This window comes from Galeopterus variegatus, unplaced genomic scaffold (assembly GCF_000696425.1).
Source record: "Galeopterus variegatus unplaced genomic scaffold, G_variegatus-3.0.2 Scaffold192, whole genome shotgun sequence".
Taxonomy (NCBI): Eukaryota; Metazoa; Chordata; class Mammalia; order Dermoptera; family Cynocephalidae; genus Galeopterus; species Galeopterus variegatus.
The window spans coordinates 811,310-829,776 of NW_007726303.1; the positions used below are offsets into that span (position 1 = coordinate 811,310).

Sequence of the window (18,467 nt, forward strand, 5' to 3'; positions counted from 1 at the left end):
TCAGTTATTCTAAGTAACTGAAAATAAACTAATACAGAAAACTCGTAATGAGAAATGGAGTATTGCTAGTAGTGAATACCTCAAAATGTGGAAGTGTCTTTGGAAATGCATGATTGAAAAAGGCTGGAAGAATTTGGAGGAGCAGGTTAGAAAATGCCTACATGCTGGTGGGGGTTTAGAAGACAAGACGACTAGGGGAAGTTTGGAACATCATAGAGATTGGTTAAATGGTGGCAACCAGAAAGCTGATAGAAATATGGACAGCAAAGGTCATTCTGAGGATGTCTAAGATGAAACTGAGGACAAGTTTATTGGAAATTGGAGCAAAGGTCACCTTTGTTATGATCTGGTAAAGAACTTGGCTGAATTGTGTACATGCCCCACGGTTTAATGGAATGTGGAACTTAAGAGTCAGAACCAGGTATTGGCAGAAGAAATTTCTAAGCAGCAAAGCATTCACACAGCTGTGTGGTTACTTCTTACAGCTTACACTGAAGTATGGCACAAAAATAAAAATAAAAAATCACATAAAGCCAGATTTTATAACTAAAAGAGAAGCAGAGGGTAACAAATTGGAAAATTGTCAGCCTGGCCATCGAACGAGTGAAAAAGTTTGTTCAGGAGAGAAACCAAGTGTGTAGCCCAGTGAACATCTGCTAAGGAGATCAGTACACAGAAAAGTAATCATCAAGAGAGTAGAAGAGAGACCTTGAAGGCATTTCAGAGATCTTCAAGGCTGTCCCTCCTATCATAGGCCCAGAGCTAGGAAGATAGAATGGTTTCAAGGAACAGACCCCAGGTACCCTCCACAGGCTCACTACTCAGGGACACCTCTAGATGTTGCTCCCTGAATTCTGGCATGAAATTCCTCAGCTGCCCCAGCTGTAACTTAAATAGCTCTAGATGCAGCTGGACCCACTGCTTCAGAAGATAGAGGTCATAAGCCTTGGTGGTGTCCACATGGTGTTAAGTCTGCAGGCTTACAGAATGCCACAGCTGTGGAGACACAGCAGCCTCCACCCAGATTTCAAAGGATGTATGGAAAAGCCTGCGGGCCCAGGAAGAGTTTTGCCGTGCAGGCAGAGTCACTGCAGAGAGCCTCCAGTAGAGCAATGCCTACTGGAAATATGGGCTCACAGTTGCAGCAGAGAACCTCCACCAGGCCATGCCTATTAGAACCATAAATGTGGGACCACCAATGGGACCCAGAATTGTAGAGCTACCAGTGTGCAACACCAGCTTGGGAGACCTGAAGCATGGGCTGAGACCTTGGGGGCCCAACACCTACACCAGCATACAGAGGATGTTGGACATGGAGTTAAGGGAGATTATTCTCCAGTTTTATTATTTAATGATGGCTGACTTCCCTGCTGGGTTTGTACTTCCTGGGACCTGTTACCCCTTCCTTTTGGCTCTCTTCTCCCTTTTGTAATGAGAGTTCATCTTATTTCTGTCCCACCATTGTACTTTGGAAGTAGATAACTTGTTTTGATTTCATAGATGGGACTCTAGACTTTGGACTTTTGAGTTTGTGCTGGAATGAGTTAAGACTTTGGAATATGGGGATGAAATTAATGTATTTGTATGTGAGAATGACATGAGCTTGATTTCCAATGTGGCAGTGATGAAAGGTGAGGCCTCTATGAGGTAATTGGATTATGAGGACTATGGCTTAATGGGTTGTCATAGATGTGGAATGGTGGCTTTGTAAGGACAACAAGGGAACACATTATGAAGTGCTCTCACCCAGCCCTTGTCATGTGATACCCTGAGCTGCCATGGGACTCTGTAGAGTTCCCACAAAGAAGAAGGCCCTCAGCAGATGTATTCTCTGGACGTTGGGATTCCTAGTCTTCAAAACCGTAAGAAATAAATTTTGTTCTCTTATATATTACCCAGTTTCAGGTATTTGATTATGAGCAACAGAAAACAAACTAACACACATATTGTAAGCATTTTTTCATATCAATAAATATTTCTCCATAACAGCACTACTATCATCTACACTTCTAGTCACACACACCCTCATTCTCCAACCCTTCTGCATCAGTTTTTAGAATTGCTTACTTTGGTCATCTTCAAATCTGCATTTGTTACTGTAGTAAATGTTACTATTATTAACCTTTTTATTTGTGACCTTAATTCCCCTACTTCACAGTGTTTTGTACCTAAAATCACTAAGAAATGTGCATTTGTGCATTCCATTTTCATAAAAAAGTCAGAAGTTAGAAATATTTAGTTATCTCCAAGAAATATAATTACTTACAAGGAGCAAATACTGTGACCCTACTTAGAATAATATTATAAAATAGTCAAAAGCCCAAGGTTTCCAAAAGAAGAAAGCATTGAATCATTATTGATACTGGTATGTCACATTTATTATTTTCAAGGACATCATGGCTCTTCCACCTCAAAACAAAAGACACTGACCCTTGAACTAATGGACATGGTCTGCATGGTTTAAAATAACATTGAAACAATGGGTATGAGTGAATGGGTACATACATGACAATAATGATTTGAAATATCTGTATAATAATTTTTATCAAAATTATCAGGTTGCATTTCCATAACAAAACAAAAATTTGCATGCATGCTGAATGTGTTTTAAAAAACACATTACTGAGCACTGATATATGGATTTAACTCAAGCATTATAACTTAAAAAAGCTATTTGCCTAACCTTTATATAACTTACTCTGATAGGAAGTACGGATCCGTTTCGTTAAATCAGGATAAAAGTTAGACAGCCCACGCATGCAAAAGTTGTCTTTGGAACATGCCAGAACACCAGCATCAGCAGCAGGCAGAGGAAAGAAAGAAAAATAGTCTAAAGTGAAAGGAAGTGATATCATACCAGAATCTAGAACAGCCAAGATGGAGAAATTGCAGCAAGATTAGGTAATCAAATTAAGGAGGAGATATTAAAAAATAAATCAATTAGAAAGTAAGAAGTGATAGATGAATGATGAGAATGCTGTAGCAACTTTATTTAATCAAATATCTTTTTAAAAATAGATGGAATACTTTTCTTGTATGTTTTTACATAGTATACTTGTTTGGCTTGTAAATAATATGTATAAATTACCTCATTAATATAAAAATGATTGTATATAATTCTTCAGTAATTAAAAAGAAAGCTTAGGGATTTTAGTCTTTAATACTTTACTTTTATAATGTAAACTGAGTACTCATTGTAGTTATCTTATACACTAAATACAAGCTGAGTTTATGACTTCATCAGTTTTTCCCAATTTTAAAATCATACAAATTCTAAGCTTGAATCATAATTATTGAGGATTAACAAGTTTAAATAACAATTGTATTACCTTTGTCAAAATATATACTTTTTCACCCCTCTTAATATATATAGCAAATAACTTAGATAACATCATAGGGTCCACAGCTTTTCTGACTGAATTGTTACTTTCAGCCTTGCAAACAGTGCCTCCTACCCATTAACTTCTTATTCTAGAGTCCATGAAGTTTCAGAAATCAGCCTTCACCTTCCCAATCATGAAGAAAATATGTATGCACAATTTCTCTTATTCTGCTTTCTTTTCAAAAGCCAGTAGTGGTAGATGCAGAACTGCAGAATTTGAAATTTCCAACACTCCTAAAATATTGCTAAAAGTTAAGATTCCCTAACAAAAAATCCCTCAGGTTCTGAAGGAGAAATTTTGTGCCCCTGAAAAGAGTCTACACTAGCAATTAGGAAAGGATTGAGTGTCACAAAAGTTTAACAAAGAAGTAGAATTTCAAGATATCAAGTTGTATTAGTCCAAAATAGAAATTTATTTACTATCACATTAAAATATTAAGTTTGACACACACCCGCTATTTGGAAAAATAACACCTATCATTATGTACCCTTTTATTTTTTATTATAAAATATTCTTTTCACGGGTATGTTTAGTAAAGGCTCCAATATTCAACTGATTATTTACAAAAAAACAAAGTAGAAATTTAAAAGAATTGTTTAAAATAAAACATTATACTATAGAAGCATTTCCATCTGCAAACTTTTTTACTAACTTTTTAGCAACTAGACTATTTCAGTTGACAGAAAATACACAAAATTTTGGCAGTGTTTATAAAGCCAACTACTACTGAAGGTATGCTCAAATTTCAGTAAAACTTTGAATAATTTGGCATATTAAAATTTGGCATTATTTCCTAATTAACCTTGTTTTCTTTTATAGTTAAATAAATGTATTGGTCCTGCCAAGAAAAATGCCATCTTTCATAGCATTTAAAAAAAATGTTGATGAATAATGTTTATTGCATTTGTGAAAATACCTTCAAGAAAGTCATCATTTAATAAGAGTAGGTGACAGCTATAATATGGAGTTAATTTAAAAAATTAAAATTGGTGAATGACCTAAATTATCTTTTTATAGGGGTCAGATACATAGAAGAAAGTTAACCTGTTTAATACAACTATTACAAGCAGCTTTTCCAACTAGAAAGCCCTGATTTTTGCAGCATTTTAACCCTTGACAGTTTCTTATTTTCTGTTATTTCATTGGAATTAACTTAAGAAACTTGAGATGCTTTCTAACTTCAAGCAAATTGAAGTTTAATCACCTCCCTTGCCCTTTCAATGATTCTCAGTATATTTCTGACCAATTCATTTTACTTATATAGTATAAATTATATTAAGTTTATATTGCCATGTATTTGAATAGCATCACAGAATAAAGACAAGAAATCTAAAAGTAAAAAAACAGATGAACAAATTAAGTTCATAACCCATCTTGTCTTATCTCCTACCTGTAATAAACTGCTTGTTTTTTCGAGGAGACCGTGGTTGTCGCTGGTATAGGTCACTTGATCTATATAGGTCAATGGTCCCCATGCTTAACAGTACTGTCTTCTGTATAAAATCCACCACAGCCAACCCATTGCAGTTCCCAAATGCAACTCTGAGAGAGAAAAAAATATGCAACTAGAATATATTACAAGCATAATTATTTTTATTTTTTAATTAAAAAGAAGATTATTGCAAAGTAATGTCTTAGGGTTGGGGAGGTTGGGAAGTGATTACTGTAAAGTTGGGAAGGATGCCTTGCCTTTATACAGGATAGACTGACTTCGTATAATAAAACAGCTCTCCTAAGCAGTCATTCTGGTCACCTGAACCTTTAGGCATACATTAAATCTCTTTTTTTCTCCATTTACAACCTGTCCTCTGGCTGAACAATTTTAAGTTGTGCTTTTTGCTTCCTAAACTAAATATATACTAGTTGTAAGAATGTTGTTTTGCTTGTTTTATATAAGTTCTATGCTGTTTCAGTACTTAGATTGAATCTGGTTTACAAACCATCTTCTTACTCTCAATCCAGTTCTTTCAACCCACCATAAAAAATAAAATAAAACAAAAAACTTCTACCCATTCTAGAGGTTTTGCCAGTTCACACAGAGTTCTACATCTTCCAGTAAGACAGACATTGGAAACTGGAAAAAATATTGTTACAAAAGTCAGAAGTTCTGGTTTGATTTCCATCTCGATCACGTATAGGTCATGTGACTTGAAGAAAAATTAATGAATCTTGCTGAGCCTTAACTTCTTTACTTTATAGCAAGAATTATACTACTACATTTATCTAGTTCACAAGGCTTTTATGAGCATTAAGTAAAAAAATTGGTTTTAAAATATTTTGAAATTTTCCATGTAAAGGAAGAATTGATTTTAGTATTATTATAAGTAGATGCAATATTATACATACCATAAATTATAGCAAATTAATATCTTTAAACTTTTTATTTGCTAATTTCTTCTGCTTACAGGCATGATAGATTTCCCAAATGCAATACTGGGACAAAAAAAAAAGGCAACTAAAATGTATGACAGCAACCATAAATAAATATTTTGTCTTGGAATTAAAAATAAGAATATTGGGAAGATATACCATAAAGTTGGGGAAATCAGGCAGTGGTTGTTATAGAGGCAGTAAAGAGACTGGGTTTAATCTCCTACCTTAAAATACTAGAAAACTGGACAAAATATATTAAACAACAGTTTTCACATTTTGGTCAACAGCAACATAAGATGGGATAAGAGAAGAATAACAGTTAGGGTAAACCTTACAAATGGTCTTGTTTAGTGACTGGAGAGATTTCCCAGGCTAGGACACAGGAAACTGAAACTCAGAGATCAATGGTCTTGTTGAATCGAGAAGACAGAGATCAGAGACTGAGGCTGCAAAAGCAGCTAGAAATTATGAGACAAAGTACTAGAGAGGAGAGAGCTTCACAGAGAGAGGACATCAGAAATTTGCAGAATGGTCCCCTCGAGACTTTGACTGTGTATGGATCCGTGCATCTATGTGAACTATACAAGACTTGGAAAAGAACCACACACACACAAAAAATGCTAAATAATTCCCAAGCTCTCACAAGGCTGAGGATATTTCATGTTACTACCAATGATACTGCAGAGATCTCCTAAAACATGCAACAGCACATATAGGGGTGCCATTCAATAGCAGAATAAATTAACTACAGACTAAAGGCTTTTCTGGATCCACCCTTAAGAAAAGCTTTAAAATAATGATTCCACAGAGCTTAATTTCCTTCCAGAAAGAAAAATCCAACACTATTGAAAAGAATTCAACAAAATATCACCAAAAATGTAAGATTCACAATACCCAGTATATAAAAAAGTAGCAGGCATATAAAGAATCAGGAAGCATTTCTATATATGAACAAAGAGCTGTCTAAAAAAGAAACAACAAAACATTCCCACTTATAATAGCATTAAAAAGAATAAAATATTTAGGAAAAAAATATAACTAAGGAAGAGAAGAACTGTATGCTGAAAACAATAAAACATTGATGAAAGATATTGAAGACAAAAATAAATAAAAAAGATATCCCATGTTCACAGGTTGGAAGAATTAGTATTGTTAAAATGTTCATACCACTGAAAGTGATCAACAGATTTAATGCAATCCCTATCAAAATTCAAGTGGCATTTTTCACAGAAATGGAAAAAAAATTTCTATGATTTATGTGCAACCGTAAAAGACCCCAAATAATCAAAGTAATCTTGAGAAGGAAGAACAGAGTAGAGACATCACACTTCCTAATTTAAAACAATATTACAAAGTTACAATAATTAAAATAATGTTGTACTGGCATAAAATAGATATGAAGACAAATGAAATAGAATCAAGGGCCCAGAAATAAACCTGCCATATACATTAAACTAATCTTTGACAAGGACACCAAGAATACAAAATGGAGAAAGAATGGTCTCTTCAGTAAATGGTGCTGGGAAAACTGGATCTACACATGCAAAAAATAAAAACAAATTTCGACCCTTATTTTACACCACTCACAAAAGTTAACTTGAAATGGATTAAAGACTTAAGTGTAAGACCTGAAACCTTAAAACTGCTAGATGAAACACTGGGAAAATCTCTTTGATGTTAGTCTTAAAATGATTTTTTGGATATGACACCAAAAGCAGAGGCAACAAAAGCAAAAATAAGTGGGACTACATCAGACACAAAAGCTTCTGCACAGAAAAAGACACAATCAACAAAATGAAAATGCAACCTACAAAATGGGAGCAAATATTTGTAAAATATTATCTAGTAAGGGTTAATATCCAAAATACATAAGGAACTCAAAATACATAAGGAATCCAATTGTGAAAAAATGAATTATCTGATTAAGAAATGGGCAAAGGACCTGAGTAGGTATTTCTCGAAAGAAGACATACAAATAGCCATTAGGTACATGAAAAGGTGCTCAACATCACTAATGATCAGGGAAATGCAAGTCAAAACCACAAGATATCATCTCACATGTGATAGGATGGCTATAATCAAAAGGACAAGAGATAAGTGTTGGAAAGGATGCCACTGTTGGTGGAAATGTAATTTGGTACAGCCATTATGAAAACTGGCATGGAGGTTCCTCAAAAAGTTAAAAATAGAAATGCCATATAGCCCAGTAATCTCACTTCTGGGTATATATCTGAAGGAAACAAAAACAGTAGCTTGAATATATATCTGCTTTCCCATATTCACTGCAGCATTATTTATAATAGCCAAGCTGTGGAAACACGTATCTGTTGTTGAATGAATGGATGAAGAAATTGCTATAATTAAAATGGAATATAATTCGGCCATAAAAAAGAAGGAACTCCTGCCATTATGACAAGATGGATGAAACTCGAGGGTATTACTCTAAGTGAAAAAGTCAGACAAAGACAAATACCATATGATCTCATTTATATGTAGAATCTTAAAAAGTCAAACCTGCAGAAATAGAAAGTAGAATGGGTGTTTTCCATGGACTAGGGGATTAGGGAAATGGGCAGGTGTTGGCCAATGGGTACAAACTTTCAGTTATAAGATGAGTAAGTTCTGAGAATCTAATGTATAGCATGGTGGTTATAGTTAGGAATGTACTTGAAATTTGCTTTAAAAAAATAGTGCTTAAGTGTTCTTACTACAAAATGGAAAAAAAAAATTGGTAAAAAGGTAAGGTGATAGATATGTTAACTAACTTGATTGTGGTAAATATTTCACACTACATATGTATATCAATCATGATGTTGTACACCTTAAACTTAAACAATTTTGTCAATTATATCTCAAGAAATCTGGAAAAAATTAAACTTTAACTTTTACCTTCCATAGTATACAAAAATTAACTCAACATGGATCACAGAAAAAAATCTTAGTAATCTTGGGTTATGCAACAATTTGTTAAATGGGACATGAAAAGCACAAATTGTAAAATAAAAATTAATAACCTGTATGATATCAAAATTAAATCATTTTGCTCTACACAAGATACCATTAATAAAATGAAATGACAAACCACAGGCTGGGAGTAAATATTTGCAAACTATAATCTTCTGTACAGAATACACAAATACTAGTAATAATAATAAGACAACACAATTTTTAAAATAAGCAAAATATGCTAAGAGACATTTCACCAAAGAAGATGTACGAATATCAAATAAGCTAAAGAGTCCTGTCTGCAGCTTCAGTGAGCCCACCGATAGCCACTGGCCCCAGCTGGGGAGCTTCAGAGCAACCCAGCATCTCTCTTACAGGCACAGGTGACCACCCACATACCTAGCAACCTCACAGGGAATGGCCCAATCCAGCTGAGGAGTCACAGAGAAACCCACTGTCTCTTTCATAGGTGTGGGGGCCAAAGATTCCCAAACAGATTCAACCCAGAAAGGTCATCTCTGAGACATATTGTAGTCAAATTTTAAAAAGTCAAAGGCAAAGAGAAAATTCTAGAAAGAGTAAGTGAAAAAGCATCAAGTAACCTATAAGGGAATCCTCATCAGACTAACAGCAATTTCTTAGCAGAAATCTTACAGTTCAGGAGAGATTGGGATGATATATTCAAAGTAATGAAAGAAAGAAAAAACTGCCAGCCAGGAATACTATACCCAGCAAAGTTATCTTTCAGAACTGAAGGAAAATAGTATCCTTCTCAGACAAACAGAATCTTTGGAAATTCATCACCACTAGTCCAGCCCTACAAGAAATTCTCAAGAAAGCCCTACATCTGGAAGCAAAAGAATGATAACTACCATCATGATAAGACACAAAAGAATAAAAATCACTGGTGAAGCAGATACACAAATGAGAAAGAGAAAGAAATTATATCTTACTAGAACCAAAAACCACCAAACAGCAAAGATAAACAATAAAAGAGAAAGGAAGGAACAAAAGGTATATAAAACAACCATAGAAAAATTAACAAAATGCCAGGAGTAAGGCAATACTTTTCAATAACATCCTTAAATGTAAATGAATTGAGTTCTCCATTTAAAAGACATAGACTAGTTGAACTGATTAAAAAACTACACCCAACTATAAGCTTCCTACAAGAAACTTACTTTACTTCTAAAGAGACACATAGACTAATAGCGAAGGAATGGAAAAAGATATTCCACACAAATGGAAACCCAAAACAAGCAGGAATAGCTATACTTAGACTGAGTAAAATAGACTTTAAAACAAAAAATATAAAAAGAGACAAAGAAGGGCGTTATATAATGATAAAGGGATCAATTCAGCAATAGGATATAACAATCATAAACACATATGCACCCAACATGAGAGCATCCAGATATACAAAAACAAATACTATTGAATCTAAAGGGAGAGGTAGAGCCCAATACAATAATAGTTGGAGACTTTAACAGTCCTCTCTCTGTGTTGGACAGAGCATCTACATGGAAAATCAACAAAGAAACATTGGATTTAAGCTGCATTATAGACCAAAGGGACTTGACAGACATTTATTTCATCCAACAACTGCAGAATACACATTCTTCTCATCAGCATATGAATCATTCTTCAAGAGAGACCACTACTTGGTCCACAAATCAAGTCTCAAAAAATTTTTAAAAATTGAAATCATATTAAGTATATTTTCAGACCACAATGGACTAAACCTAGAAATCAATAACAACAAGCAAAACTTTGAAAACTCTACAAATACATGGAAACTCAACAACATGCTCCTGAATAACCAATGGATCAAAGAAGAAATTAAGGAGGAAATAAAAAAATCCTTTAAACAAATGAAAATAGAAGCAGAACATACCAAAACCTATGTGATACTGAAAAAGTTGTACAAAGAGGGAATTTTATTGTAATAAATGCTTACATCAAAAAAGGAGAAAGATTTCAAATAAGCATCCTAATGGTGGGCTTTAAGGAACTAGAAAAGCAAGAACAATCTAATCCCAAAATTAGCAACCAAAAAGAAAAAATAAAGATCAGAGAAGAACTAAATGAAAGAGACTCCCCCAAAAGATACAAAAGATGAGCAAAATGAAAAGTTGTTTTTTAGAAAAGATAAATAAAATTGACAATCTATCGGCTAGACTAAGAAGAGAGAAGAGCCAAATAAAAATCAGAAATGAAAAAGGAGACATTACAACTGACTCCACAGAAATACAAAGAATCATTAGAAAGTTTCATAAACAACTATACAGCAACAAATTGAAAAATCTGGAGGAAATGGATAATTTCTGGACACATACAATCTACCAAGACTGTACCAAGAATAAATAGAAAACAAACAAAAAAAGACCAATAACAAGTAACAAGACTGAATCAGTAATCAACAATCTCCCAACGAAGAAAAGCCCAGGACTGGATGGCTTCACTGCTGAATTCTACCAATTCTTTAAAGATGAATTAATATCATTTCTTCTCAAACTATTCCAAAAACTCATAACTAAAGGTAGTCTTCCAACTCATTCTATTAGGCGAGCATCACCTTGATTCCAAAGTCAAATAAGGACGCAACAGAAAAAGAAAACTACAGGCTAATATCCCAGATGAATATAGATTCAAAACTTTTCAACAAAATACTAGCAAACAGAATTCAACAGCACATCAAAAAGATTATACGACATGATCAAGAGGGATTCATCCACGGATGCAAGGATGGTTCAAGATACAGAAATCAATAAATGTGATACATTGCATTGAAAAAACAAAGGATGAAACCCATACTATCATCTCAATAGATGCAGAAAAAGCATTTGATAAAATTCAACGTCTCTTCATGAAAAAAAATATCCTCAACAAATTAAGTATAGAAGGAAAGTATCTCAACCTGATAAAGGCCATACATGACATACCTATGGCTAACATCATCCTGAATGGAGGAAAGTTGAAAGCTTTTCCTCTAAGAACAGGAACAAGAAAAGAATGCATACTCTTACCACTCTAAAATAGTACTGGAAGTTCTAGCTGGAGCAATCATGCAAGATAAGGAAATGAAGGGCATCCAAATTAGAAAAGACAAAGTTAAATCGCCCCTGTTTGCAGATGACAATCTTATATACAGAAAAACTTAAAGACTCCACCAAAAAACTCTTAGAACTGATAAATGAATTCCATTAAGTTGCAGCATATAAAACCAACATACAAAAATCAGTAATGTTTCTACATATCAACAATGAACTAGTGGAAAAAGAAATCAAGAAGGCAATCCCATTTACAATAGCTACCAAAAAAATTAATGCCTTGGAATAAAGTAAACCAAGGAGGTGAAAGACTTCTACAATAAAAACTACAAAACTGTGAAAAAAATTAAAGAGGACACAAGAAAATGGAAAGACATTTCATGTTCATGAATTGGAAAAATTAATATTGTCAAAATGACCATACTATCCAAAGTGATGCACAGATTCAATGCAATCCCTATCAAAATACCAATGATATTCTTCACAGAAATAGGAAAAAAAAAACCAAACTAAAATTTATATGGAATCACAAAGGCCAAGAATAGCCAAAGCAATCCTGAGCAAAAAGTACAAACCTGGAGGCATTACACTTTCTGACTTCAACATATACTACAAAGCTATAGTCTACAAAACAGCATGGCACTGGCATAAAAACAGACACATGGACCAATGGAACAGAATGGAGAACTCAGAAATAAATTCATGTATCTACAGCCAACTGATCACTTACAAAGTCTCCAAAAACACACACCAAGGAAAGGACAGCCTCTTCAATAAATGGTGCTGGGAAAACTGGATATCCATATGCAGAAGAAAGAAACTAGACCCCCACATCTCACCATATACCACAATAACTCAAAATGGATTGAAGACTTAAACGTAAGACTTGAAACTATAGAAGTACTAAAAAAACATATGGAAAACACTCCAAGACATTGGTCTGGGCAAAAATTTTGTGGAGAAGACTTCTAAAGCACAGGGAACAAAAGTAAAAATACACAAATGGGATTACATCAAACTAAAAAGCCACTGCACAGCAAAAGAAACAATCAGCAGAGCAAAGCAGCAACCAGCAGAAAGGGAGAAAATATTTGCAAACTTCTCATCTGACAATGGATTAATAACCAGAATACACAAGGCATTTAAACAACTCAACAGCAAAAAAACAAATAATCTGATTAAAAAATGGGCAAATGTCCTGAATAGACATTTCTCAAAAGAAGACATACAAATGGCCAGCAGGCATATTAAAAAAAAAAAATCAATGTCACTCATAACCAGAGAAATGCGAATCAAAACCATGACATATCATCACATCCCAGTTAGAATGGAACAAAAAATAAATTCTGGCTGCTATGGGTTAAATGTGTCCCCCAAAAGTTCATGTATTGTAAACTTGATCCTCATTGTAACAGTAGTAAAAGGGTGGGAAATCCAATTATATTTGAAAAGTGGGGACTTTGAGAGGTGATTAGATCATGAGGACTATGTTTGTGAATGGATTGATCCATTCACAGAGTAGTGGGTGTGGTTCTGATGGCTTTATAGGATAGCAAGTGAGAAGGTTAGCACTCTTACTCAGCCCATTCTCTCCATGTGATACCCTGTGTTGCTGTAGAGAGTCACTACCAAGAAGAAGGCTCTCACCAGATGTGACTCCTAGATCTTGAACTGCCCAGACTTCAAAACTGTAAGAAATAAATTTCATTTCTTTATAAATTACCCAGTTTCAGGTGCTCTGTTAGACTCAACAAAAACAAACAAATACTGGCAAGGATGTGGAGAAAAGGGAACCCTTGTACACTCTTGGTGGGAATGTAAGTTAGTACAGCCATTATTTATTTATTTATTTTTGGCAGTTGGCTGGTACTGGGAACCAGACCTTTGACTGTGGTGTTGTTCCTTATGGCCATTACTGAAAACTGCATGGAGTTTCCCCCAAAAAACTAAAAATAGAACTATGATGTGATCCAGCAGTCCCACTGCAGGGTATTAATCCAAAGGAAAGGAACTTAGCATACCAAAGAGACATCTGTACCCCCATGTTTATTGCAGCACTATTTGGAATAGCGAAGATATGGAATCAACCTAGGTGTCCATCAACAGATGAATGGATAAAGCAAATGTGATATATATACCCAGTGGAATATTACTCATGAAAAAGAATGACATCCTGTCATTTGCGGCAACATGGATGAGCCTGGAAGTGAAATAAGTCACGCACAGAAATAAAAATATCACGTGATGGCTAAAAACAAACAAACAAACAAAGTTGAACTTTTAGAAGTACAAAATAGAATTGCAGTTACTAGAGGCTGGGAAGGGGTGGGATGAGGGAAGACAGTGACAGGTTGGCTAATGGATACGATATTACATCCAGATAGGAAAAATAATTTCTAGTGGTATACAGTAGTGCTAGGCATCTATAGTTAATAATTTGTTGTATATTCTCAAATGGCTAGAAGAGAAGAGCTCAAATGTTCTCATCACAGAGAAACAATAAATTTTTGCAATGAGGAATTTACCCTGAGTTGATCATTACACATTTTATACACATATTGAAATGTAACTCTGTATCTCATAAATATGTACAAACAATATGCTTCCACTAAAAAATAAATAGAATTCTTTAAACAAAGAAGAAAGGGAATTAAAAGTACAGATTGTAATGTTCCTAAAAATCCAGTGGGCTTCTGTTCTATTTGGCATTTATAAACAATATTAATAATAAGCACTTATATAAACATAAAATAAGTGAAAATCAAATATTTCAAAGTATATTTCTACTTCTTATCTTTAAGTATGCTGGTACTTTAAGAAATTGATTTTCTTTCTGAAGCTGTAACTCAAAATAGAAAAACAGGTTTAAATAGGTTTCTTTAATGGCCTAGGATACAAGGTTACAAGATATAAAGCAAAATTTTCCTTTTGTAAATCTTAAAATTTTTACTAATGGTATAATACTTACATAGAAAAAAGGTTAGGTAACATTTATAACCAGTATACTTTTAAAAAATTAGATTGATTTTATAATTTTGGCTAAAAAACACCTTTATGTTTTCTTTCCAGTTTTACCACATTGCAAAAATAATATTAGCATTCTCTGTAATATTTTAAATTTAACATAATTACAACTAAATAGAATTAAAAATTTAATTCTTTAATTGTATTAGCTTCATTTCAGGTGCTCAATGTGGTTAGTGTTACCATATTGAATAGCACAGAATATAGAACATTTCCATCACTGGAGAAAGTTCTTTTGGGAAGTAGTGTCGTAAGTTATATAATCAATGTGTTTATTTTCTCATAAAAAGCCTAATTATACTTAATTTCCTAAATTTCCTTTATCATTTGTTGGGGCAAATATACAAACAGCATTATCATTTTTTTCTAATATTGTTTTAATATTATAAATTTTTTAAATTATGTGTTTAAAAAATTAAATTATAATACATAATACCTGACCAAAATAGATTCCTATAATTTTACAAATCATAAGACCTTGATGTATTAGCTTAAATTACAATGTCCAGATCTTTAATTAAATTCAAGAATTTAGTTTAATACCAAAATGAATAAATTATCAATAATTTTGTAACTTGAACAATTTACAGGAAAGAAAAAGACAAAAAGATAGTCATCCAGATGATTAAAGTCTTTTTATTTATTAAATAGATGACACAGAAACTCTCTCTAGACATTTCTAACTATGTTGCACCCTTCTCACTGTGCATAAAAGACAAGGTTATATCTTAGGGGAGCTAACTCATTGAGAAACTGATCATAAATTTTATGCTTAGTTTAACCTTTCTCTCAACCCATAGGTAAATCTTATCTGATGTTCATCTGCTTAAAGTGGTGATCAAACAATATGTAACATTTGTCAGCTGGCCACATTAACACTGATAAAATTATTTTAATGTTTGTTATTAACATAACTGTTAAATATGGCTCTAATCAAAATCCAACTAAACTACTTCCCTTCCTGTTTCCATACAGTTATGTTAATATAATTGTTCTGGTTACTGTCTAATAGCATTCAAAATTTCAACTTGTCCCATCTTGACTTGACTGATGTTCAACCCTAATGACAGTTCTAATATGATATAACTTGATTGTGGCTCATGTATTAAAAAAATCAGATATATCTTATAGTTATAAGCAGTATAAAATATTTAAAATATATAATATAAAATGTTTAAAACATAAAAAAATATTTTATTTAACTATACTTAGTATACTTAGATAGCTACTTTAGCATGCTGATAGGATACACCTTTGGGATTATTCATGATTTGGACATACTATGAAAATAAAAAGTTTTCCTAACTTATTTGGATACCTCAATTTTTAAAAATGCTGTTATAAGTAATCCAACACCTAAAAAACCCCCTCAATTTATAAGAATAAAGCCCATACTGAATAAAATGTTCTGATTTGTAAATAAGTAGTCTGACTTGGGTTGAATGCCTTCCCAAAACTTAGTCCCCATTGTGACAGTGTAAAGAGAATGGAAATCCTATTATGGTAATTGAAAGGTGTGGCCTTGGAGAAGAGATTAGATTCCGAGGACCATGCCTAGTGAATGGATTAAAAATGGTGGTAATGGGTGTGGTTCTGAGGGCTTTAAAAAGGTGAGTGCACTAGGAGCTCTCTCTGTGCTCTCTGGTCCACCATTTTCACTATGTGATACTCTACTGTCACTGTCACCACAACCAAGGCTTTCACCAGATGCGTTCCTTGGACTTTGGACTTCCCAGACTCAGAAACTGTAAGCAACAAATTTTGTTTTCTTATAAATCACCCAGTTCCAAGTATTCTGCTATAAGCAACAGAAATGGACTAATACATAGTCCTTCCTGCATTTGCACACAATGGTGCAAAAACCAAGAAGACCCACTACTATCATACCTCTACTATAAGAATGATAAGGAAGTCCTTGAGGTTAGAAAGAAATGCTACCAGATAAAAATTGTGCCAAATTTTTGGGTAAACAAGAAACACTTGCCAAAACATATCATATTCTGGGTTATAACACAATTTTCAATAAACTTTAAAGAAATGAGAAATTACAAAATATGCCTTCTCACAACAACATAATTAAATTGGTAATCAATAACAATTGCATATATAGAAAAGTCCCAAATATTTGGAAGTTAAAAAATGCAGTTCTAAAAACCCAAGAATAAGGAATATTAAAAATTCTTTAAACTAAATAATATTGAAAATAACAAGGCAAAATTTATGATAGGCAGCTCAAGCAGTGTTTGCAGGAAAATGTATTACTCCAAATGGCTGTATTAGAAGAACAGAAAGGTATAAAAGTAATAATCTAAGCTTCTATCTTAAGAAACTAGAGCTAAAAGAAGAGGAAAATAAATGTAAAGTAGAAGGTTGAAAATAAAAATAAGAGCTTGAATCAATGAAATAAAAACCAGAAAAGCAATTGAGAATATTCACAAAGCCAAAAGTTGGTTCTTTGAAAATATTAATAAAATTAACCAACCCTAGCAAGATTGATCAAAAAGAAAAAAAGACATAAATTACCAGTATCAGAAATGAGAATATTACAGACATTAGAAAGACAATAAGGAAATGTTATATAAATTTTATGCCAGCAGAACTTCAAGAATGACTGCATAAGGAGCTTGAGAAATCGTCTCCCTAAGAAGCATAATAAAAATTAGACAGAATTGACACAAACAACTATTTAGGACTCTGGAAATTGCCCAAAGCATACATCAGATTGGGAAGTATTTGCTGAAGAAAAACTTCTGAAACTAAGTAAGAATAGTAGGAGTCTGTGGAAAATTTAGCCAGGGGCTATTCCCATTCCCCTCTTCCCAGTTTCATTGCAGGGTAGCTCTACCAGAACAACCAAAGCCCAGTTGTCTTCATTGCTAAATTCCATAAAACATTTAAAGAAAAATACCAATCTTTCACAAACTTTTTAAGAAATATGGGATAGAATTCATTCAATGAGGTCGGTATCACCTGGATATCAAATTTAGACAAAGATATCACAAGGAAAGAAAACCACAGAGGAGTTCCAATTTTAGGTACCTTTTCAAGAGAAATGAAAACACATGTCTTACACAAAAACCTGTTTATAGCAACATTATTCATAATATCCAAATAGTGGAAAATCCAAATATCCATCAATTTGTGAATGGAAAACAAAACGTGGCATATCTCTAAAATAGAATGCTATTTAGATAAAAAGGAATGAAATACTGATACATGCTACAACATAAAAGAAACAAAAAAAAAAAACATGTTAAGTGAAAAAAGCCAGATGAAAAAACCACATATTATATGATTCCATTTATGTGACATGTCCAGAAAAGGCAAATCTATACAGGTAGAAAATAAGTTAGTGGTTGTCTGGGGCTAGTGGTGGGAATGAGAATGACATAAGGATCCTTTTAGGGACGGGGGAATGGAGTATGACAAAAATGTTCTAAAATTAAATTGATGTCATGGTTGCATAACTCTGCATATTTATAAAAATAATTGAATTGTGGGCCGGCCCGGTGGCGCACTGGATAGTGCGCCGCTTGGGAAGCGCGGCGGTGCTCCCGCCTGAGGGTTCGGATCCCACATACAGACCGGTTCCCGCTCACTGGTTGAGCGAAGCGCGGGAGCAACGCCGAGGGTTGCGATCCCGTTGCCGGTCCCCGGTCCGGTACGGGGGCAACACTGAGGGTTGCGATCC

At 33.8% G+C, this 18,467-nt stretch overlaps 1 protein-coding gene across 1 annotated transcript in view; it reads right to left on the reverse strand.

Annotated features, from left to right (window-relative positions):
- Positions 1-18,467, reverse strand: part of STXBP5L (syntaxin binding protein 5-like) — a gene marked incomplete at its 5' end in the record, with an annotated part of 166,822 nt that overhangs the window by 97,106 nt on the left and 51,249 nt on the right. Inside the window, 2 exons of the mRNA XM_008564944.1 lie at positions 2,699-2,770; positions 4,774-4,925. Of these exons, the coding sequence (XP_008563166.1) occupies positions 2,699-2,770; positions 4,774-4,925 (224 nt within the window). The remainder of the gene's footprint in view (positions 1-2,698; positions 2,771-4,773; positions 4,926-18,467) is intronic.